This window comes from Giraffa tippelskirchi, chromosome 5, assembly GCF_054371585.1.
Source record: "Giraffa tippelskirchi isolate mGirTip1 chromosome 5, T2T-mGirTip1v1.2.pri, whole genome shotgun sequence".
NCBI lineage: Eukaryota > Metazoa > Chordata > Mammalia > Artiodactyla > Giraffidae > Giraffa > Giraffa tippelskirchi.
The window spans coordinates 33,950,776-33,974,047 of NC_137279.1; the positions used below are offsets into that span (position 1 = coordinate 33,950,776).

Here is a 23,272-nt window from a genome sequence, read left to right on the forward strand (position 1 = left end):
ATTGTCTATATAGAAAACTTTAAAGAATCCACATGTATATTCTTAAAAATAATAGGAAAGTTTAGGAAGGAGACTGGTTAGAAAGCAATATAAGAAAATCAATGACATCCCTCTACTCCAATAACAAACAAAATAATTTAAAAAGTAACAACAATGAACCTAGAGATAAATCTAACTAAAGCTGTACAATTTACAGAGAAATATTATGAAACTTTATTGAAGGACATCAAAGACTTGTCGTGCCAAGTATCAAGAGCTATTATTAAACTAATGTAACAAACACAGTGTGTATTGGCACAGGACAGACAAACTGGCCAATGGAATAGAATAGAGATCCCAGAAAACACTCACAGATAGAGGGAACTTTGGGAAATGACAGAGGTGTACTACAGACCCATAAGGAAAAAAATGGCCTATTGATTAATTGATACTGGGACTAATAGTTATCCATATAAAAAACTCAAAATTGGATCATTACTCATAGCATACACAAAAAATTTTCCTGCTATATTAGAATTAAATACAAAAAACAAAATTTAAAACTTTTAGAATAAAATGTGGGGAAAGATCTTCATGATATTGGGGGAGCAAAAAATTTCTTTAACCAGGACGCCAAAGAAATGTTAACCATATAATAAAAGAGTTGTAAATTTAACCATATTAAATTAAGAACTTTATCTCTTATTACCTTCAAGACAAAGAGAGACACTATAAAAAGAGAAAAATTGCAAATAAAGCAGATATTTATAACACATATAAGTAATGAAAGATTATTATCTAGACTACATAAAGAACTTCTATGAATCAATAAGAAAATGACAAATAACCAAGTTTTTTTTAAATGGTTAAAAACCACGACCTAGCATTTCTCAAAAAAGAAAAAAAAAATTGGTATAAAAATGTGACAAGATACCCATTAGTAATGAAGGAAACGCAAAATAAGAGCATGGTGAGATGCCATCTTAAACTCCCTGGGTTGGCAAAATTAAGACTCTGAAAATACCCGAGGGTGGCAAGGATGAGATATAATGGGGTGCTTGTACACTGCTGACAGGGGCACAAATTAGAACAACCTCAGTGAAAAGCGGTTCAGCCCTGCAGAAGACTCTTTATTGCTCAGAAATATTTGCTGCCCCTCCCTGTGTGAAGATTATACTTTCCGCCCTATAGTTGCCCATAGTTGGCTGCATGACTTTTTCTTAAAGTTAGAATCTAGTCAACTATATAAGAGCAAAGTGACCTGTGTTCCTTTGACACGAGATGGTCAATGTTCCAAGGAGAAGCTGCTCTGGGATTTATACACCTAAATCCCAGAGTGAAATAACATGTGACAAAATCACAGCCAGCCTGCAGTGGGCATATCATGACAGCCAGAAGTGCACCTCTTTTGTGTGGTTGGGACCCATTAAGACTTTGCAGGTGGGTACACTTGTTATTTCTGCATAATTTAGCACACCCTTACTGATATGGGTACTCGCTCTTAGAGTTGAACATTCAAATGCCTTAAGATCCAGAAATTCTTACTATAAGGAAGTTTCCCTAGAGACACTCATCAATGGGAAACACACAAAAGAACATTCATAGCAATATTTTCCATAATTATAAAAAAAAAAACCTGAAACAACCCAAATGTCCTGTAGTTCAGAGTGGATTTGATAAATAATAGTATATTTGCAAGAGTATACAGCAGTCAAAATGAAAGCATTCTAGCTACACAAAATAACATGAGTGAGTCTTATAAATATACTTTCCAGTGATTAAAGCACAATAAGTCTCCATATAGCACAATACCATTTTCATAAAGGTCAATAACAAACAAAAGTAAGTAAACTAATTGTGGAGTACATAGTTATATGATAAACGGGTTTTTTAAAAGCAGGAAAATGATAGACAACATTCCTGTGAGAAGTTTCTGAGTTTGGGGTGGGGAGGTGGATAGGAGGTGAAGGAGGGAAGCAGCACAAAGACGGATGCTCTGATCCTGACTTGGACCCTATATGTCAGTCATTAACTATTCTAGGCTTCGTGAGCCATACAGTCTCTGTCACAGCTACTCAACTCTGTTGTTGTAATGCCAAGGGCATCTGAGGGTGGCTTGTGTTTTCCAAAAAGACCTACTTACAGACTCCAAAATTTGAGTTTCAGCTAATTTTATGTGTCATGAGATAATATTCTTATTTTGATTTGCTTTTAACTATTTATACGTGCAAAACCATTCTTAGCTCATAAACCATACGAAGGCACATAACATCTCAGATTTGGCCCAAGGGAGTTTGGCAACTCTTGCTTGGTTGGACGATGTGTTCATGGGTCTCCTAGTTTATGTGTATCAAATATTATGGTTTAAGTTTTTTAAGAATATAAAAAAAGTAAGTTGTGACTCAGAGGGGAGTAGGACAAAGGTAGAAGATGTGAAGATGGAGAGGACCACAGGATACCCACGGACTCTTTTCAAAACTCTTCCTCAAGGTCTGCTTTGTTTTTTCTTTCTTTTTTTCACTTTTTGTTTGTTTTTGACTCCCCAACCAGTGATCAAACCTGCACCCTCTGCATTGGGAGTGTGGAGTCTTGGCTGCTACACCACCAGGGAAGTCTCAAGGTCTGCCTTTTTGTTTGTTTGTTTCATTTTTTTGCTCTTGACCCCAAACTTGGGCCATGATGATGATTGTCATCATTCTTTCCCCCGACAGTGGAGGAGGCCCTTGTGGAGGATGCCTGAACCAATGGAAAACCTGGTTGGGAATATTGCCTGCATCTTATGGCTTATTGATACATGTCATATGAGCACCAGAAAAAAAAATAGAACTGATTTTGATTATCATGTTAGCTGCACCATTGGATTCCATGATTAAATTTAAAATATACTTCTCTGGATTTCAAGAAAACTAGCCTGAACCTCTTAAGCAGTATCTACAAAATGCCCCCTTTACCACCAGTTCTGTCCCATTTTTTTCTGTTCTATTAGAAGTGATACATCTTCAAAGCCCAATTCATTAGCATTTAGGAAAAGTTTGCTGGGGTAATCCTGGGTGTAAGCTGGAATGATGTTTTAGAAAGGTACAATAGTGGGACCCCTCATATTTCTCCTGTGATTCTTCTCAAGAGAGTCCCAACACATCTTCACAGTTCACACTCGCCTCCTTCCTCTTCTTCTGGAAATCGGCAGCTGCAGGCATCTTCCTCTTGGGCTGTTTGTACTGGTCTCATAAATGCTAGAAGGTAATTTAAAAGAGTTATCTTTCATTGTCTGTTTTAATCATTTAACATCCATTTTCCATAAATCCCATTTGTAGAACATCTCTAAACAGCAAACATTCTCACTTTAGTTTGAACAAACTCATCAGCAAGAGAGGTAATAGCAAATATAAACTTTTTTCAGGATTATTTAAGATTTTTTTTCTTTTTACCTAATACTGTTTTATTGGTCCTGAACAAACTAGTTTCTTTAGTGTCCACAAAAGCTAAAAACAGTCTTGAGCATGATTCATTATAACATAAAATTAGTCATGTCCCAAACGTAATTGAAGTTTCAATTCAGCAGCACATGCTTTAGTTTTGAGGGTTACTTAGATTACACATTAGATGATTTCTTTTGAATGAAATGGTTACGGCTCTGAGATGTTAGATATACTCCCACTGCTTCCATTGATTAGTAAGTAAAGAACTGATTTATGCACTAGCTTTCAGATGTTCCTTTACGTGTTAAAGTATTGTGCTATTGCTGAGTAACTGGCAATTCTAAAATATATATTAAATTTTATATATAGCTAACACACACACACACACGACTGTGGCTTCACACCCAAGTCCATCAATTAAATATATAAAACTCAGCAGTGCCCACAGGACTGGAAAAGGTCAGTTTTCATTCCAATCCCAAAGAAAGGCAATGCCAAAGAATGCTCAAACTACTGCACAATTGCACTCATCTCACACGCTAGTAAAGTAATGCTCAAAATTCTCCAAGCCAGGCTTCAGCAATACGTGAACCATGAACTTCCAGGTGTTCAAGCTGTATTTAGAAAAGGCAGAGGAACCAGAGATCAAATTGCCAACATCTGCTGGATCATCGAAAAAGCAAGAGCGTTCTAGAAAAACATCTATTTCTGCTTTCCTGACTATGCCAAAGCCTTTGACTGTGTGGATCACAATAAACTGTGGAAAATTCTGAAAGAGATGGGAATACCAGACCATCTGACCTGTCTCTTGAGAAACCTGTATGCAGGTCAGGAAGCAACAGTTAGAACTGGACATGGAACAACAGACTGGTTCCAAATAGGAAAAGGAGTCCGTCAAGGCTGTATATTGTCACCCTGCTTATTTAACTTCTATGCAGAGTACATCATGAGAAACGCTGGGCTGGAAGAAACACAAGCTGGAATCAAGATTGCCAGGAGAAATATCAATAACCTCAGATATGCAGATGATACCACCCTTATGGCAGAAAGTGAAGAAGAACTAAAGAGCCTCTTGATGAAAGTGAAAGAGGAGAGTGAAAAAGTTGGCTGAAAGCTCAACATTCAGAAAACTAAGATCATGGCATCTGGTCCCATCACTTCATGGGAAATAGATGAGGAAACAGTGGAAACAGTGTCAGACTTTATTTTTTGGGGCTCCAAAATCACTGCTGATGGTGATTGCAGCCATGAAATTAAAAGACGCTTACTCCTTGGAAGGCAGGTTATGTGATAGCATAACCTAGATAGCATATTTAAAAGCAGAGACATTACTTTGCCAACAAAGGTCCATCTAGTCAAAGCTATTGTTTTTCCAGTGGTCATGTATGGATGTGAGAGTTGGACAGTGAAGAAAGCTGAGCGCCAAAGAATTGAGGCTTTTGAACTGTGGTGCTGGAGAAGACTCTTGAGAGTCCCTTGGACTGCAAGAAGATCCAACCAGTGCATCCTAAAGGAGATCAGTCCCGGGTGTTCATTGTAAAGACTGATGTTGAAGCTGAAACTCCAATACTTTGGCCACCTCATGCGAAGAGTTGACTCATTGGAAAAGACCCTAATGTTGGGAAGGATTAGGGGTGGGAGGAGAAGGGAACTATAGAGGATGAGATGGTTGGATGGCATCACCAACTCAATGGACATGGGTTTGGGTAAACTCCAGCAGTTGGTGATGGACAGGGAGGCCTGGCGTGCTGCGATTCATGGGATTGCAAAGAGTTGGACACAACTGAGAGACTGAACTGAACTGATACATATATAAAAATATATATGTCATGTCCGACTTTTTGCAACCCCATGGACTGTAGCCTGCCACGCTCCTCTGTCCATAAGATTTCCCAGGCAAGGATACTGGAGTGCATTGTCATTTTCTTCTCCAGGAGAACTTCCCAACCCAAGGATTGAACCTGTATCTCCTGAATTGGCAGGCAGATTCTTTACCACTGAGCCACTGAGGAAGCCCATATATATATATATATATATATATATATATATATATAGGTATAGCTGTTAAAATATATATATGTAAATACCATATATAATATAATATCAGTTAAAAAATATATGCAAATATATATGTAGGTATAGTTTTATACCCTGACAAAGCAAAAGGCCCTACTCCAACTTTACATGCTTCTTAACTGTGAAAAGATAACCAAAGCTCAACAAGCACACCACCTCCAAGATCTTAAAAAAATCCAGATACCCAGGATTCCCAATGAGACGTCCTTTTCCTTTTGAAATAACATCAAAGATTAATTTTTAAATGAAAATTTGATTCTGGAAAGACAGAGTAATCATGCTTTCTTCTATTCTTCCTGCTAAGTATTGCTGAAAACGCTGAACCTTTTATATAACAAACATAAGAAGAATCTGAAAGGTGGCAAGAAAGTAGACAAGTTAAGAATCTTGGAACCCAAGGAACTATGGCCTTGAGTTCCCCGAGTATTCTTTCTGCTTCATATGCCCTGGACTCGGAACTGTAAAAGTGGACTAATAAAAGTGGTCCCACACCCAAGCACACCACTAAGACCTAGCAGAGCACCTAGACTTACACCTTTGCCAAGTGCTATCAAGTCTCACTGGCCCATCCTCATTAGGGTGGCATCACAGGAGTCCTAGTGCAGAGTTAGGACTTCATTGCCACTCACAGTATCAAGGTCACCCCCAATCCCATCCATTTATTATCACTGGAAACCATGCGGGGAGCAGGAACAAAGTAACTCAATCTAGCCAGAGTCTCATCAGTGGAGGCTTAATGGGGAGCCCGAACTCCCACACATGTCTAGCAATAACAAGGATCCCATCCTGAGGAGGTCTAGGTGATGTAGATGTTAGAGTTATCTGGTAAAGACACTAGAGTAGCCATCAACAAGATGGATGCTTCAACAGCAATTGGGAACATGCTGGAAACAAACGAAAAATAAATACAAGATCTTAGAAAAGAATCAGGTGGCAATTTTAGAGCTGAAAAATTACAATAACCATAATTAGAATATCAGTTAATGGGCTCAGCACAACAATGGAGAAGAAGGAAAGGAAAGAATCTTTATCCCATCTGAACAGAGAGAAAAGACTGGGGAAAAAGTGAACAGAGCTTCAGGGACATGCAGGACTATAGAAAAAAAAAAAAGACTAATATTCATGTCATTGGAGTCCGTGAAGAAGAAGAGAAAGGGAGTAGGGCTGAAAAAGTTTTTGAAGAAATAATGGCTAAAAATTTGCCAAATCTAGAAAAAGGCTTAAATCTACAGATTCAGGAAGCTAAGTGAAAACTGAACAGGACTATCCAAGGAAATCCACACCAAGACACATTTCAGTTTAAGTTCTGAAAACAAAAGAAATCTTGAAAGCAGCCAAAGAGCAGTAACACATTACTTAGAGTGAAAGAGCAAATTAAATGACACTGAATTTCTAATGAAAACCAGAGAAAGAAAACAGAAAACAAAAATAAAATAACATCTTAAGCCCTAATATAAGTAATTATATTAAATATACATTTTTAAAATATACCGATCAAAAGACAGAAATTAGTAGTGTGACCATTATATGTTGTCTATAAGAAATTTACTTCAAATATAAAAATGTAGGAATATTGAAACTAAAAGAATGCAAAAAGATATACCATGTATATTATAAATTTTTAAAAAGCAAGAGTGGCTATATTACTATCAGATAAAGTAGACTTCAGAACAAAGAAAACTACCAGACACAGAGAGGTACCTTACATAACTAAGAGTCAATTCACCAAGAAAGCGTGGCAGTACTAAATATGTATACAACAAGCAAAAGGGCTACAAAATAGGTGAAGTAAAACTGATAAAACTGAAAAGAGAAATATACAAATTCACAATTATATTTGAAGAATTAAATAGTCTCCTTCCAAGAGTTGATAGAACAACTTGACAGGAAATCAGAAATGATATAGAAGAATTCAGCAACATCATCAATCAACAGGATTGAATTGATATTTATAGGACAGTCTATCCACCTTTTCAAGTGTATAAACGAGGACATCAAGGTTGCATATTGTCACTCTGCTTATTTAACTTATATGCAGAGTACATCATGAGAAATGCCAGGCTTGATGAAGCACAAGCCAGAATCAAGATTGCCAGGAGAAATATCAATAACCTCAGATATGCAGATGACACCATCCTTAAGGCAGAAAGCAAAAAGGAACTAAAGAGCCTCTTGAAGAAGGTGAAAGAGGAGAGTGGGAAAGGTGGCTTAAAATTCAACATTCAAAAAACAAAGATCATGGCATCTGGTCCCACCATTTCATGGCAAATACATGGGGAAACAATGGAAACAGTGACAGACTTGATTTTCTTGGGCTCCAAAATCACTGCAGATGGTGACTGCAGCCATGAAATTAAAAAGATGCTTGCTCTCTAGGAGAAAAGCTGACAAATCTAGACAACACATTAAAAAGCAGAGATATTACTTTGCTGACAAAGGTCTGTATAGTCAAAGCTATGGTTTTTCCAGTAGTTATTGTGGATGTGAGAGTTGGACTATAAAGAAGGCTGAGCACTGAAGAATTGATGCTTTTGAACTGTGATGTTGGAGAAGCCTCTTAAGAGTCCCTTGGACTGCAAGGAGGTCCAACCAGTCCATCCTAAAGGAAATCAATCCTGAATGTTCACTAGAAGGACTGATGCTGAAGCTGAAACGCTAATACTTTTGCCACCTGATGCCAAGAGCAGACTCATTAGAAAAGACCCTGATGCTGGAAAAGATTGAAGGCAGGAGGAGAAGGGGACAACAGAGGACAAGATGGCTGGATGGCATCACCAAGTCAATGGACATGAGTTTGAGCAAGCTCCAGGAGATGGTGAAGGACAGGGAACTTGGAGTGCTGCAGTCCATGGAGTCACAAAGAGTTGGACATGCTGAGTGTCTGAACAACAATAGAACATAGACCAACAGAGACCATGACCTGGACCATGAATCAAACTTCAGCAAATTTAAATGAAATCACACAGAGTGTGTCCTCTTACTATAATGGAATCAAAATAGACATCAACAACAGAAAGAAAATAAGAAAATCACCAAATACTAGGAAACTAAAAACCACACTATTAAATAATCAAGAGAAACACAAAAAATACATTGAACTTAAAGAAAATGGAAAACAACATATCAAAATGTGTGGACACAGCTAATTCAGTACTGAGAAGGATACTTATAATATGAAGTCCTTATATTAGAAAGAGGAAAACTCTCAAACCAATAAATAACTTCCACCTAAATAGAAAAAGAACAAAATAAATCCAAGGCAAGCAGAAGAAAGGAGATAAAGGTAAAAGCAGAAATTGGTGAAATTTAAACTAGAACAACAACAAAGAAAATCAATGAAACAAAGAGATGGTTCTTTGAAAAGATCAATAAAATTGACAAATCTCTACCAAGACTTATTCAGAAAAAAGAGTGGCACACATTACCAGTGTCGGTAGGTGACATCACTACTGACCTGTATACAACAAAAGGATAGTAAGGGAGTAGTGTAAGGAACTTAAGCACATAAATTTGACAACTTCGATGAAATTGACCAAGTCCTCAAAAAACATAAACTATCATAATTCACTCAATATGAATTAAATAACTTCAGTGGCTATTAAGGAAATTGAATTTGTAATTAAGTAGCTTCGAAAAGAAAGCTGCACGTCCAGATAGTTTCACTAGACAAAACTATTTAAAGAAGAACTAACACCAGTTCTACACAACCTCTTCCAGAAAACAGAGGGAACAAGTCCCAACTTATATGAGGAAGTCAATATTACCTTGATACCAAAACCAGACAAAGACAGTACAAGAAAAGAAAACCACAGATCAATATTCTTCATGAATATAGCTGCAAAAATTCTTAACAAAATATTAATGAAGAGAGTCCAGACATATATAAAAATAATTATATACTATAACTAAGTGGACTTTAATCCAGGGATGTAAGGTTAGTTTGAAATTCAAAAATCGATCTATAGAATTCACCATCTCAACAGGATAAAGAAGAAAAATCACATAATCAAATCAATTGATACCAAAAAAGCACCTGACAAAATTGAGCATTAATTCATGATTTTAAAACAATCTTCAGAACACTTTCTCAACTTAATAAAGAATATCTACTAAAAATCTGTAACTCACATCATACTTACTGATGAAAGAGTAAATACTTATGCCCTGAGGTTTTTTTTTTTTGAAAGGCAGTGATACCCACTTTCACCACTATGACTCAACATAGTCCTGGACATTCTAATCAGCATAATAAGGCAAGAAAAGAAACAAAAGGCATATAGACTGGAAGTGAAAAAACACAAAAGATTTTTTTGCAGATGACACTATGATCTACATAAAAATATCCCATGAAATCCAAAAATACCCTAGAACTAGTAAGCAAGTTCAGCAAAATCATAGGACAAAACTTAAAGTACAAAAAAACAAACTATTTCTATATACTAGCAATGAACATGTCAAAAAACAAAATTTAAGATACAATATCATTTGCAATTGTTAAATTTAAATATTAAGGCCTAAATTTTAAAAAACATATGCAGGACTTGTATGCTGAAAACTACAAAGTGCAGATGAAAGTAATCAAAGAAAATCTGCATAAATGAAGAGACACACTGTGTTCATGGATTGGAATAGTTAACATAGGAAAGATGTCAGTTTTTCCTGAACTGATATACAGGTTTAACACAATTGCTATCAGAATCCCAGCTGACATTTTGTAGATAGAGATAAGATTATCTTAAAATTATTTTCATGAACTAGTAATAGTCAAATAAACTAGAATAGTCAAAACAATCTTGAAAGAGAAGAATAATGTGGGAGGACTCATTCTACCCTATACCTAATTTCAAGACTTGTTTTACAGTTACAGTAACCAAGACTGTGTGGTATTGGCAGAAGGAAAAACACACAGACCAATGCAAGAGAAGAGAGAAACCAGAAATAGTCCCCACATAAGTACAGCCAACTAATTTTTTACAAAAATGCAATATTAATTCAATGGAAGCAGAATAATCTTTTCAATAAGTGATGCTGAAGCCATTGGCCACCTGTAGGCAAACAATAATAATGATTAAAAAATAGAAATTAACTAAAAATGAAGCATATATTTAAATGTAAAACATTTAGCATATGACATAGGAGAAAGTCTAAATCTTTGAGATCTGGGACTTAATAAAGAGTTCTTAGATGTAATCCCATAAATTAAAAAAATTGGCCAGTTGTACTTCATCAAAATTTAAAACTTCTTCTCTGCAGAAGAGCATGTGAAGAGGATGAAAAGGCAAATGACAGACTGGAGAAAATACTTACAAACCTCATACTTGATAAAAGACTCATACCTTGGAGCTTTAAAAAATAACTCAAATGTCAAAAGTAAGACAAGCAATCTAATTAGAAAATGGGTAAAAGACATGAAGGAACATTTCACTGAAGATTGACAGATGGAAAATAAGTACATGAAAAATGTTCAGCCTTCAGGGAAAGGCAAATTAAGCCCACATTAAGATATTAGTGCACATCTATTCTAACAACTGAAATTAAAAATTGCAGCAATACAAAATTCTGACAAGGATGAGGAAAAACTGGATCTCTCACACCTTGCTGGTGGAATGTTAAGTGGCACAACTCTGTGGAAAAGTGTTTAGCAGTTTCTTTAAAAAATGAACACATACTTACCATATGACCCAGTAATTGCACTCCTTGGCATTTATCTTCAAGATATGTAAACTTATGTCCACACAAGTCCTGTACATGATTATTCATAGCAGTGCTAATGTAATAGTCATGGAATAGTTCTGCATTTTGATTGTGCTGCTGGTTTCACCAATCTACACGTGTGATAAAATGACATACACTAAACACAGGTGGCTCAGTGGTAGAGAATTCACCTGCTAATGCAGGAGGTGCAGGAGATGTGGGTTCTATCCCTGGGTCAGGAAGATCCCCTGGAGGAATAAATGGCAACCCACTCCAGTATTCTTGCTGAGAGAATCCCATAGACAGAGGAGCTCGGTGGGCTACAGTCCCTGGGGATCACAAAGAGTCAGACACAGCCAAGCAACTGAGCATACACATGCACACAAACTAAACACACCCAGTGTGCCAGTGCCAACTGCCTGGTTTTGATATTATGTGCTGTGTGCTGTGCTGTGCTTAGTTACTCAGTCATGTCCGACTCTTTGCAACACTATGGACTCTAACCTGCCAGGCTCCTCTTTCCATGGGGATTCTCCAGGCAAGACTACTGGAGTGGGTTGCCATGTCCTCCTCCAGGGGATCTTCCCAACCGAGGCATTGAACTCAGGTCTCCTGCTTTGCAGGCAGATTCTTTACCATCTGAGCCAGCAGGGAAGCCCAAGAATACTAGAGTGGGTATCCTATCCCTTCTCTGGGGGATCTCCAGGGTCTCCTGCATTGCAGTAGGATTCTTTACCAGCTGAGCTACCAGATAGTTAAATATGATGTGACCCCATGAATGGCACATACGACTTTTCTGTACTGTCTTTACAACTTCCTGTCAATCTCTATTTCAAAATAGAAAGTTTTAAAAAATAACCTAAAATTTTTTAAAATGGATGACAGTTCCATTGAAACTCCCTAATTACTCATAAATACTTTTGAAAATCATTTTATAAAGACCTTTATTGCAGTTTGGGGTAAAGCTGGGACGGATAGTTGTTTAAATCAGAAGTTTCGGTGAGAATTTAGAGGTTTAAATCAGAGGTTAAGACCTCAAAAAGAGAATCAAAGAACAAACCACAGGGTCGGAAAATATATTTGCAGCCCATGAACAGTAGACTAAAAAATTCCTATAGATTAGTAAGAAAAGGACAAACAACCCAAAGGGAAAAGGCTCAAAAGATCAGGCAATTTGCAGGAAAGGAAATCCAAGTGACCAAACATAACGTGAAAAGATGTCCAATCTCACCAGTAATCAGGGAAATGCAAATTAAAACCACGAGATACTACTACACACCCACCAGACATAAAAATTAAGAAGTCTGATAATGCTAAGTGTTAGCAGGGGTTGGCGCAAAAAGAATTATCATATGCTGCTAATTTGACTCCTATCACTCTCAAAAAGTTTTATAAATCTAGTAATATGGACCAAGATGGATATTAGTTTGAGCGAGCTCCAGGAGTTGGTGATGGACAGGGAAGCCTGACATGCTTCCGTCCATAGGGTCGCAAAGAGTCAGACATGACTGAGTGACTGAACTGAAGGACCAAGATACATATTCCAGCACCTTTATTCCTAGGTTTAAAAAAAGGAAAGAAAGAAACGTGCTTATGTACACTGAGATACATAGACAAAAATATCCAAATATTATTCTCTGTAATTGGAAGCAACCCAATTGTCCAGGAATATTAGAATGAATAAACAAACTGTGATACTGTCCTTCAACAGAAGAACATTTAACAATGGAAATCAGCTGAAGATAAACACCACACATTGATGAATCATAAAGATACAATGAGTGAAAGGGGGAAGGAAAATATAGAACAGATACAGTGTGATTCCACTGGTCTGAAGTTCACAAGCAGCCAAATTAAACCATGTTCTTGGGTAGCAAAACTATAAATAAGAGCAAGGAAGTGAACACCGTAAGAATCTAGATGTGGTTAGCACTAGCAGAGGGAGGGTTTTTAATCTGGAAGGAACACAAGAAGGGCTTCCGGGGAGTAGAGTGTGTTTTATTTCTTGACATCTTACACAGGTGTTCATTTTTCAGTTTGTTAAACAGAGGAGCCAGGCAGGCTGCAGTCTATATCTCTGCACAAAGTCCGACATGACTGAAGCAACTTAGCTCACATACACGCAAACTTTACATGCATGCATTTTTTTCTGTGTATTTCAAAATGTTGAAAAGATTTTATATTGTTTCCAAAAAGAACCTTTATACAAATCAGTGTATTGCATCTTTAGATAAGACTTTACTAGTACTTTCCCTCCTATATTTAAAAAAAAAAATTTATACATACTTTTGACATTTTCTTGAAACAATGCAGGACTTTATGTCATTATTACTGATATTTTGTCTCCAGGGTCTTTGTCTTTTTTAAGAAAAAAATTTATTCTTAATTGGAGGATAATTGCTTTATTTGAGTCTGTTCTAGTTAAGTGGATGAACCTAGAGCCTGTTATACAGAGTGAAGTGAGTCAGAAAGAGAAAAACAAATACTGTATACTAACACATATACATTGCGTGCATGAGTGCTTAGTTGCTCAGTCTGTCCAACTCTTTGCGACTCTGGACTGTACCTGCCAGGCTCCTCTGTCCATGGAATTTTCCAAGCAAGGATACTGGAGTGAGTTGCCATTTCCTCCTCCAGGGGATCCTGACCAGGATCGAACCAGCATCTCTTAAGTCTCCTGCATTGGCAGGTGGGTTCTCTACCACTAGCACCACCTGGGAAGCCATATATGTGGCACCTAGAAAAATGGTACTGATGAACCTATTTGCAGGACAGGAATAGAGACAAAGACAAAGAGAACAGACCTGTGGACACAGCAGGGGAAAGAGAGGGTGGGACAAATTGAGAGAGTAACATTGAAACATATACATTGCATGTGTCCATGCTTAGCCGCTTAGTCTGTTCAACTCTTGGCGGCCTAGGACTGTATCCCCCAGGCTCCTCTGTCCATGAAATTTTCCAGGCGAGAATACTGAAGTGGGTTGTCATTTCCTACTCCAAACATATACATTATCATATGTAAAACAGATAGCTAGTGGAAAGTTGCTGTGTAACACAGGGAACCTGAGAGGGGAAGGAGGGAGTGGGGAGTGAGAGGGAGGTTCAAGAGGGAGGAGACATGTTATACCTATGGCTGATTCATGTTTTTGTATAGCAGAAACAGACACAACCGTGTAAGGCAATTATCCTCCTATATTTTTAGCAACTTACAAGTAGACACTCTCTAATCATATTATGATGGTTTGGGCTACATTACAGAGCTCTTGGAGCAACCCTCTTGTATATGAATTCCTCTTAGTAAGTCTTTCCTGTTATCTAAGGTTCTGTTCTGTCCTCCACAAAGTCAAAAATGCAGATTGCCTCCATCTATAAGCCTTTTGAAATAAATATTAATAGCTTTCATTTAGTGAATATTGACTCTGTGCTAGACACTTGCTGAGTTCCTTATAGAAATAGTATCTTGTGTAGTGAGTGGAATCCATCATTGAAATTTCTTATTTAATCCAGATCAGTGTCCTAATAACTCATCCCATTAAAACCACTTCAAACTCCCTTTTAGTTCTCTAGGCCTTCTTCTAGCTGTGGGTCTAGCTCAAGTCAAGGTCATTCATCAGCCAGAGGAGTCGTGCTGGATGGGGCAATGTTATTTTTGATTCCTCTTTGTCAGGGTCCCGTATTCACAATTGAGTGGACACACACACATATACACACAGAATTGTCCAAGGCTGCAGCATACTTAAAGTGGTAATTTTTCCAGAACCTTTGGGCTATGTTCTGCCATCACTAAGCTTTCTCCACCTCAGCCATGGACTTTTGGGGCTGGGTCACTCTTTGTTGTGGGGCTGTCTTGTGCATATAGGATTTTAGCAGCATTGCTGACCTCCACTCACTAGATACCAGAGCACAGCACCCTCTCCACCACCTCTTAGACTGTGACCATCAAACCTGTCTCCTGATACTGCTGAGTGTCCCCTTGGGACCAGATTGTCCCACTTGATAACCACTGTGTTATACTAACCTAACTTCTACAATTAAAAAAAGTCATCTTTCTCTTTCTACTGCAAAAAGTCTAGCCTCAGAAAGCTCATATCTCACACTTTTATATTCATCTTACGTTGTTTGAATATATACAGGAGCTTCTTTCTGCCCTGTTTAACCACAGAGAAGCGGAGAGCCACGAAGGACGCCAGGCACAACATGGCAGCTGATGTCAGGGCAAGGAAGAAGATGATGATCTGGGAGGTGAGACCTGTTAAAAAAGACCGAAATATCGTCTGACATCCCTCGTATGTGAAATCTTAAAAGAAACGATACAAATGGACTTACTTACAAAACAGAAAGAGACTCACAGACTTAGATAACAAACTTACGGTTGCTGGGAGAAGAATGGGGGAAGGGATAGTTAGGGAATTTGGGAAGGTCATATATGTACTGCTATATTCAAAATGGATAACCAACAAGATCCTACTACATAGCACATGGAACTCTACTCAATGTTATGTGGCAGCCTGGATGGGAGGGGGTGTGGGGGAGAATGGATACATGTACATGTACGGCTAAGTCCCATAGATGTTCACCTGAAACTACCACAACATTGTTAATTGGCTATACCCTCAATACAAAATAAAAAGTTTAAAGTTTGAAAAACAAAAAAGAGCAAAAGGAAAACTGAAGCAAAAATATAATTTTCCATATATGCTGATGCTTGCAGTTGCATTTGTAAACTCTTCACCAGGAGAAGAGGTGCTTTGGGCATCTCCCACCAGCTATCTTAGTAAACTTGCCTGCTTGGTTGTTAAGAAAATGTAAAAAAAAAAAATACAAAAAAAAAATACCTTAACAATTTTGTTCCTTTGTTGTTGTTGTTTAGTGACTAAGTCGTGTCCCACTCTTTTGCGACCCCGTGGACTGTAGTCCACCAGGCTCCTCTATCCATGGAATTCTCCAGGCAAGAATACTACCATGAGTTGCCATTTCCTTCTCCAGGGAATCTTTCCGACCCAGGGATTGAACCCATGTTTCCTGCATTGGCAGGTGGATTCTTTACCACTGAGCCACCAGGGAAGCCCAATAATTTTCCTAGAGACCCACAAAATTAAGTGGTTTGGCCTTCTAGGATATAGGAAACATGGGACTGTATCACCATTGTTATTTGCCAAGATCAAAGGGGTTAGTGTCTGTTTGGATCCAATCTCACCTTTCTCTGCTCACTAATATGTAATCCAGACTGAATAATAAACACTGATGAAAGGGATGGGTCAGTTGAAGCCAGGGTAAGAGAAAGAAGGCGTGTTGGAGGTGTCTACTCTAGATTGACATGCAAGACATCAGGACATTGGGGTGATTTAGATGCCAACCAGAATGGCCATGATATATTCACTTATTTAACAGCAACAAACCAGCTACCTGGCTCTCTCCCAGGGGCAGGCACGATGGTGGAGGATGCATCTGGAGAGAAGTCAGGTGACGGTGGTCCACACACTACGTCACTTTCCTTCGTCCCGTTTACAAGGACAGCCTTTCCATTCAAAGAACAGCTTAGAGGGTCCAATGAAAAGAGTTCAAATAATTAATTCAGATACAGATCATTCTAATTTTAAAAGACTGACATTTTCTACTCGATTAAGCAGTTCTAGTGACAAAGGTGTGTGGATCTGGGTTTATAGGCAAAGCAAGGAGATTTTGAAAAACTTCACTGAACATCGGGCTTCCTCCAGTGTTCACTTGGCTTTCCACAATTCATCCCACTCTACCTGCCTAACTGGCTGCTTCTTCCTTCCCAGTCTGGAGATCCCTGGCCCATGATAACCTACATCAGGCAGTTGCCTGGTTAGTCTGTCCCTTCCATCTCCTTAAGTATATTTGAGCACCGCTGGCACAAAGGAAGGACAGACAACTTAGCATAAGGTTGTAGTAGTTGTGTGTGTGACAGTTGCTCAGTCATGTCTGACTCTTTGAGACCCCATGGACTGTAGACAGCCAGGCTCCTCTGTCCATGGGATTTCCCAGGCAAGACTTCTGGATTGGGTAGCCATTCCCTTCTTGAAGGGACCTTCCCAACCCAGGGATCGAACCCAGGGTCTCCTGCATAGGGATAGGATCTTCTAACCCCATGATATGTTGGCATACAACAGGTCAGAGTTTGAGTCCTGAGTTGGTGTTTTTGCTGAATGACCTTGGGCAAGTTAGGAAATTTCTCTACAGCTCAGTTTTCTCATCTGAAAAATAAGATATCCATGTCCCAGGGCTGTTGTGAAGAGTAAATGATCCTATGTGCCTGGCTCACTCCCTATTAATGGTAGCCATAATCACTGTTGGGGCTTCCCTGGTGGCTCAGATGGTAAAGAATCTGCGTGCAATGCAGGAGACCTGGGTCCGATCCCTAGGTTGGGATGATCCCCTGGAGGAGGGCATGGCAACCCACTCCAGTATTCTTGCCTGGAGAATCCCCATGAATAAATGAGCCTGGTGGGCTACAGCCTATGGGGTCGGAAAGAGTCGGACACAACTGAGCAACTAACTGACCACATGACTGTGGTCACCATCAGCATCATCATCAGTGTCCTGTGTCTCTTCCCTGTCCTTTACCTAACATGAACCCACACGTTCCCCAGAGCCAGTTCAATTCCACTTTCCGCACAGACTCACTTCACTGCTCAGAACTATTTGTGTCTAAAGACAAAAAAACGCAAAACTTTCTAATGTGCTATGAATCAATACTTTTGTAAAGCACAATAAGAATGTAAATGTAAAATAGTAATAAAAATGATTTTCTAGTAAGGAAGTAAAATGCAAAAAGAAAAAAGGCATACGAAATACACTGTTGGCTGTTTGACTACCTGGGATGGTCTTATCTGCCCAAGTCTATGTTAATGACTCTGAGGAAAGGAAACATAATTTGCCCTCTTCTGTATCATCATCAGTGCTGGTACGAGCACTTGAACATGGACTGATCAATGAGGAAAGATCAGAGGCACCAAAGAGATTGGAGGGAGACAGAAGAACCCTTGGGGCAGACAGTAACTAAGTTCCACTGGGAAATCGGACTTAGCTGTTCTGGGCATTACTCCTGGAGAAAATGCTCATTTTTGGCAAACCAGTTACAATGACCTCATACCATTCCCATGCTGTCTATTTGCACGTTACTCTATATTTACACTTGACAGGTTTAAAAAAGCATCAGTGAGTGGGAAGGAAGTTCAAGAGGGAGGGGACATATGCATACCTATGGCTGATTCATGTTGATGCATGGCAGAAAACAACACTACATTGTAAAGCAATTATCCTCCAATTAAAAATAATTAATTAATTAAAAATTTTAAAAGCATCAGCTAGAGAAGTTAACCCAGACACTTTACTTTGTAAGCAAAAAGAAATGATACATACTCTGTCCAAGGTCGACAGATGCCATGTTCCTGATCATTAAATGTCCCAAAAGAGCAGTCTTTACAACCTTTTATAAAAATTAAAGGAATAACAAAAGGAAGTATTTTTATCATTTTAAACTTTCCCTGAGATGAACACGATCTCATAACAATAAAGTCATTAACTTAATATGATCTGTGCTGATTATCTAACAATTCTTCCTGAATTTCATTAGTGATAAACAATTCTTCTTGAACAATATATGATAAATATAGTCCCGTAATAAAGTTATTAGCTTAATACAATCTACACAGGTTGTTCAACAGTTTTTCTTGAAATGAAACCCTAATATGACTAAAGGTTTTATTCTAATTATATCTAGAGTATTGTATATGCATGAAAAAGCATGGTTCTGGTGAAAAATGTTGTCATCTCAAATTATTTCCATTGATTGAAAAGTAATTTTGCAAGTATCAGATATGTGACTCTGTGGTTCATTATTTATTACTTAAAGGTTCTACAAATCTGTTTTATAATCAAAGGACCATGAACTAAGCTGACGATGTAAGTCTAGATAACAAATTTGCACGCTACAAGAGGAAACTTACCTTCGTTTGTTAACTCTTGACCTTGTTTACAGTCCTTTTCACACATGGTACATCCTGCCCCCTGGCAGTGGAATCCCGAAATGCATTCACATTCTGCATTGCTGGTGGGGGAACACGGCTTCTTGATCCTGAAAATACCTACAAAGTCCGTCAGGGTTACTCCGACCCTTGACCTCCAAATGCAGGAAGCAAATTCATGTTCTGCAATAAAACTATGCTCGCCCTACTTATAATGTTCCTTAATGACCTCAGGGGCTTTCCTGGTGGCTCAGCGGTAAAGAATCATCCTGCAATGCAGGAGACTCGGATTCAATCCCTGGGTTGAGAAGATCCCTTGGAAAAGGAAATGGCAACCCACTCCAGTATTCCTGTCTGGGAAATCCCATGGATAGAGGAGCCTGGTGGGCTACAGTCTATGGGGTCATATAAGAGTTGGTATCGACCTAGCGACTGAACAAACAACGACCTCAGAGTACAAGCTCACTTTTAAATAACTAAAGAAGACATTTTACATTCTGCTATTAAAAAAAAATCTCTCTTGTCTAATGAATGTTTCCTCTAATATTTAAAAAGCTCAATCCACCAGTGTTGGCTCTTACAGTAAATTATTTTACTGGACCCTGCCTATTGACAGAGGAATCAGTAGACCTGACACTTCGGACTTTCAAGCAAGATCAGTACACTAGGGAATAAAAATTGTCTTCCCAACACATGCCGGCATGACGACTACATTTTAAAAATCATACCTTCACACTTCCTGCATACATCACAGGTCTTCTGTCCACTCGTGCTGGAGAAACTATTTAAAGGACAAGAAATGCAAGGCTCCTGCCTGTTTTTCCCACAGAAAGTACCTAAAAAGGGAAGATAAGAGCTGTTTATGTTTGACAATGGACAGTCATCACCTGAAGTATTATGAGGTTCACAAGAAAATCAGAATATGAAATAAAGATTCGATTTCTAGGTAACATAGCAACAGACTTTATTTGTTGATTGACTGTTTTAAATTATCCATTTGGGGCTTCCCTTGTGGCTCAGTGGTAAAGAATCCACCTTCCGATGCAGGAGATAAGGGTTTGATCCCTGATTTGGGAAGATCCCGCATGCCTGGGAGCAACTAAGCCTGTGCGTCACACTCTTGAGCCTGTACTCTAGAGCCCATGAGCCACAACTACTGAAGCCCAAGCACCCTAGAGCTCATGCTCTACAAAAAGAGAAGCCACCACAATGAGAAGCCTGTGTACCGCAACTAGAGGGTAGACCCCGCTTGTTACAACTAGAGAAAAGCCCGAACAGCAACAAAGACACAGTACAGCCAAAAAAAAAAATCCATTTGCAAGGTTGCCCTAAGTGTAATCATAGAATTAAAAATAGCAAAGTATAAATATAGCAACAAACAAATCAACAGAAAGAAAACAGTTTTCTTTATCTATTGAATGAAACAGAATTTCTCTTGATTGATCTGGGAGACCAGTATGACTGGATTAAGGGGGAGATCAATGTCCTTTATTGGCACACTAACATTTAAATGTGTCTGCCTTTTCCCACTCTGTTAAGCCACTTGCTTATTCCTTGCTGCACCCCCAGTCTGAATACTTGCCCTCATACACCAAACTACTTGTTGAGGTCTTTTCCTGTACCATGCACTGATCTAAGTCTATCATACAGTCCTTCCAGCAATCAATCCTATGAGAGATAGCTCCTCATACCACCCCTACATGACAAAGCTGAGGCACAAGAGATTAAGTGACAAGGCTATGTTCACACAGCTTAGATGCAGCATCCAAGAAATATTTGTAAATGAATGAATCAAAGATATTAATGGAGGAGAGGGATAAATTAGGAGTATGGGATTAATAGATACACTACAATATGTATCTATATGTGTATACACACACACACACACACACACACACACACACATATATATAAAGATCCCCTGGAGGAGGGCACGTCAACCCACTCTAGTATTCTTGCCTGGAGAATCCCATGGACAGAGGAGCCTGGTGGGCTACAGTCCATGGGGTCACAAAGAGTTGGACACGACTGAAGCAACTTAGCATGCACAAGCACAGACATATATATGTGTGGGTGTGAATCATGGAAGATCCCCTGGAGAAGGGAATAGCTACTCAATCAGTATTCTTGCCTAGGGAATTTCATGGACAGAGGAGCCTGGCGGACTACAGTCTAGGAGGTCAAAAAGAATCAGACATGACTGAGCAGCTAACACACTGAAACTAATGCAATATTATAAATTAAACATAGTTTATTTTTTTTAAAAGGATAATTAAAACAGAACTCATTAGCTCTGACTACCAGACTAACCAAACCATGTTTTCAACAAATCAAGCACATGTGATAATTTGGTTTTTACCTGCTGAACAGTTACAGAAATCTTGCAATGATCGTGTCCTCTCAAGATTCATGACCAATAGCACAGTAGCCACTATGTTGTAATAGCCATTTCCCATGATGAAATCTTGCATAGATTTATTAGCCAAGCAGAGTCCAACAGAATTTTAATCAAAGCAGCTGGTTTCACAAATACCCACTCTGCAGAAGGTAAAAATTTTCAAGGATGAGGTGGTTTCTCCTTTCATAATTATCAACAGTTCACCTATTTATTACCTGTGCATTTCTACAAGATCACAACTCAGGGGTTTTCAGGAGCAATTAATGATGAAATACCACAGAAAAGGTAGTGAATTCATAGAAACTTCTATGATAAGACCTGCATGACTAAACACACAGATTTGCCAGATTTTGTGCAGATTTGCCAAAGTCTATGAGTGCACTTTCCAACATGTTTTGCCAAAATGCAGAAATAACAATAGCAAGAACTTTTGGGGACTTTCATAGATATTTAGCATTAGCATCTAGATTTAAACAATAGCAGTGGCATACTGTCCCTGAAATAACGGTCCTTAAAAAGAGAATCCAACAGTTCAGCTCCATGAGAAGACACCTCATTATTAAAAGTCCTCCTTTGGCCCAACAGTATGTGGAATTACAACACCTAATTGCTAAAATGTTGGAAGACTTCCCTGTTTACCTCACTATCACACTTTCTTAATAGTTCTGTATTTGTTCATTTTGAGATTTGAAGTTATAAAACTAGAATCCAACAATCTCTAGAGGCCAGATTCCTGGTCTTTATTTAATGGGCTGTGGAGTAAAAGTCATTAGAAATTAGAAGGGAAGAAAGTCTAGAAATGTACAAAGGGAACAAAGCTCCCATCCTCATCCCTACTCAGTTCCTCCCCTCCCCCCCCCACCTGCCCCAAATGGACAAACCTGGAGATTGCAGGGCTGCTGAAGAACTTTGTTTCTCCTTGATCTTCAGAGCAGTGAGATTCTGCCTCTGAGAAGAGCTGCAGGTCAAAGACTCTCAGAGGGGAGTTTGGTGACTCAGCCGGGGGCGGGGCCTCGTGGGAAATCCCCAGAGAAGGCTCTGTGAGGTGTAATAGCTCACTTGGTATTTGCTGACCTTAAAGTCCCCTAGAGCGTCTGTCCCCACTTGATGATGCAATTCAAACTAAAAGCAGCCCCCTACTATTAGGGCATTTTTTTTTGTTGCAGATGACTTTGGCAACTGGATTTTTGTCACTTGAAAGTAGTTCTCCATGCCAAAGCTTTTAAGGCATCCTCAACGTATTTGAAGCCCTCAACGGGCTTCCCTTGTAGCTCAGTTGGTAAACAACCTGCCAATGTAGGAGACCAGGTTCGATTCCTGGTTTGGGAAGATCCCCTGGGGAAAGAAATGGCAACCCACTCGAATATTCTTGCCTGGAAAATCCCATGGACAGAGGAGCCTGGCCGGTTATAGTCTATGGGGTTGCAAGAGTCGGACTTAGCAAGTAAACCACCACCAATGTATTTGAGATTTGAGCGAAGAAACCCACTTCTAAACAAAGATCGGCACTCCTGTCAATTACTACCCCTTAACCCTATAATAGCAAGGTTAATCACTATAGTATTAGTGATGCTATAGCTATAATTTATTTACTGCAGCTGATGATCCAAGCATCAGAGAAGTAACTAAGCTGCAAATGATCCCTAAGAGTTGATATGACGAGGAAGAGGAGGGCATTATGCAAATAAGAACATTGGAGCTATGAGTCTGGTCAG

At 38.8% G+C, this 23,272-nt stretch overlaps 1 protein-coding gene across 1 annotated transcript; it reads right to left on the reverse strand.

Annotated features, from left to right (window-relative positions):
- Window positions 1–1,647: 1,647 nt before the first annotated feature.
- Window positions 1,648–22,507, reverse strand: TNFRSF9 (TNF receptor superfamily member 9). The gene is made up of 8 exons (XM_081490464.1): window positions 22,439–22,507; window positions 21,519–21,697; window positions 19,888–19,995; window positions 19,142–19,279; window positions 18,555–18,621; window positions 16,575–16,705; window positions 15,283–15,417; window positions 1,648–3,212 (listed from the first exon to the last, which is right to left on the reverse strand). Exons 2-8 carry the CDS (start codon window positions 21,628–21,630, stop codon window positions 3,121–3,123), a joined length of 783 nt encoding a protein of 260 aa, XP_081346590.1. The 5' UTR covers window positions 21,631–21,697; window positions 22,439–22,507; the 3' UTR covers window positions 1,648–3,120.
- Between the last annotated feature and the right edge of the window lie 765 nt (window positions 22,508–23,272).

What these genes read in the sequence shown, in the direction of transcription:
- TNFRSF9 (XM_081490464.1), bottom strand. Translation starts at nt 21,630, where the DNA reads ATGCAAGATTTCATCATGGGAAATGGCTATTACAACATAGTGGCTACT. An exon ending in TTTCTGTAACTGTTCAGCAG is followed by an intron (nt 19,996 to 21,518) that starts GTAAAAACCAAA and finishes TTCCCTTTTTAG; the next exon opens with GTACTTTCTGTGGGAAAAAC. An exon ending in TGCCCCTGGGAGAGAGCCAG is followed by an intron (nt 15,418 to 16,574) that starts GTAGCTGGTTTG and finishes CTTTTTTAACAG; the next exon opens with GTCTCACCTCCCAGATCATC.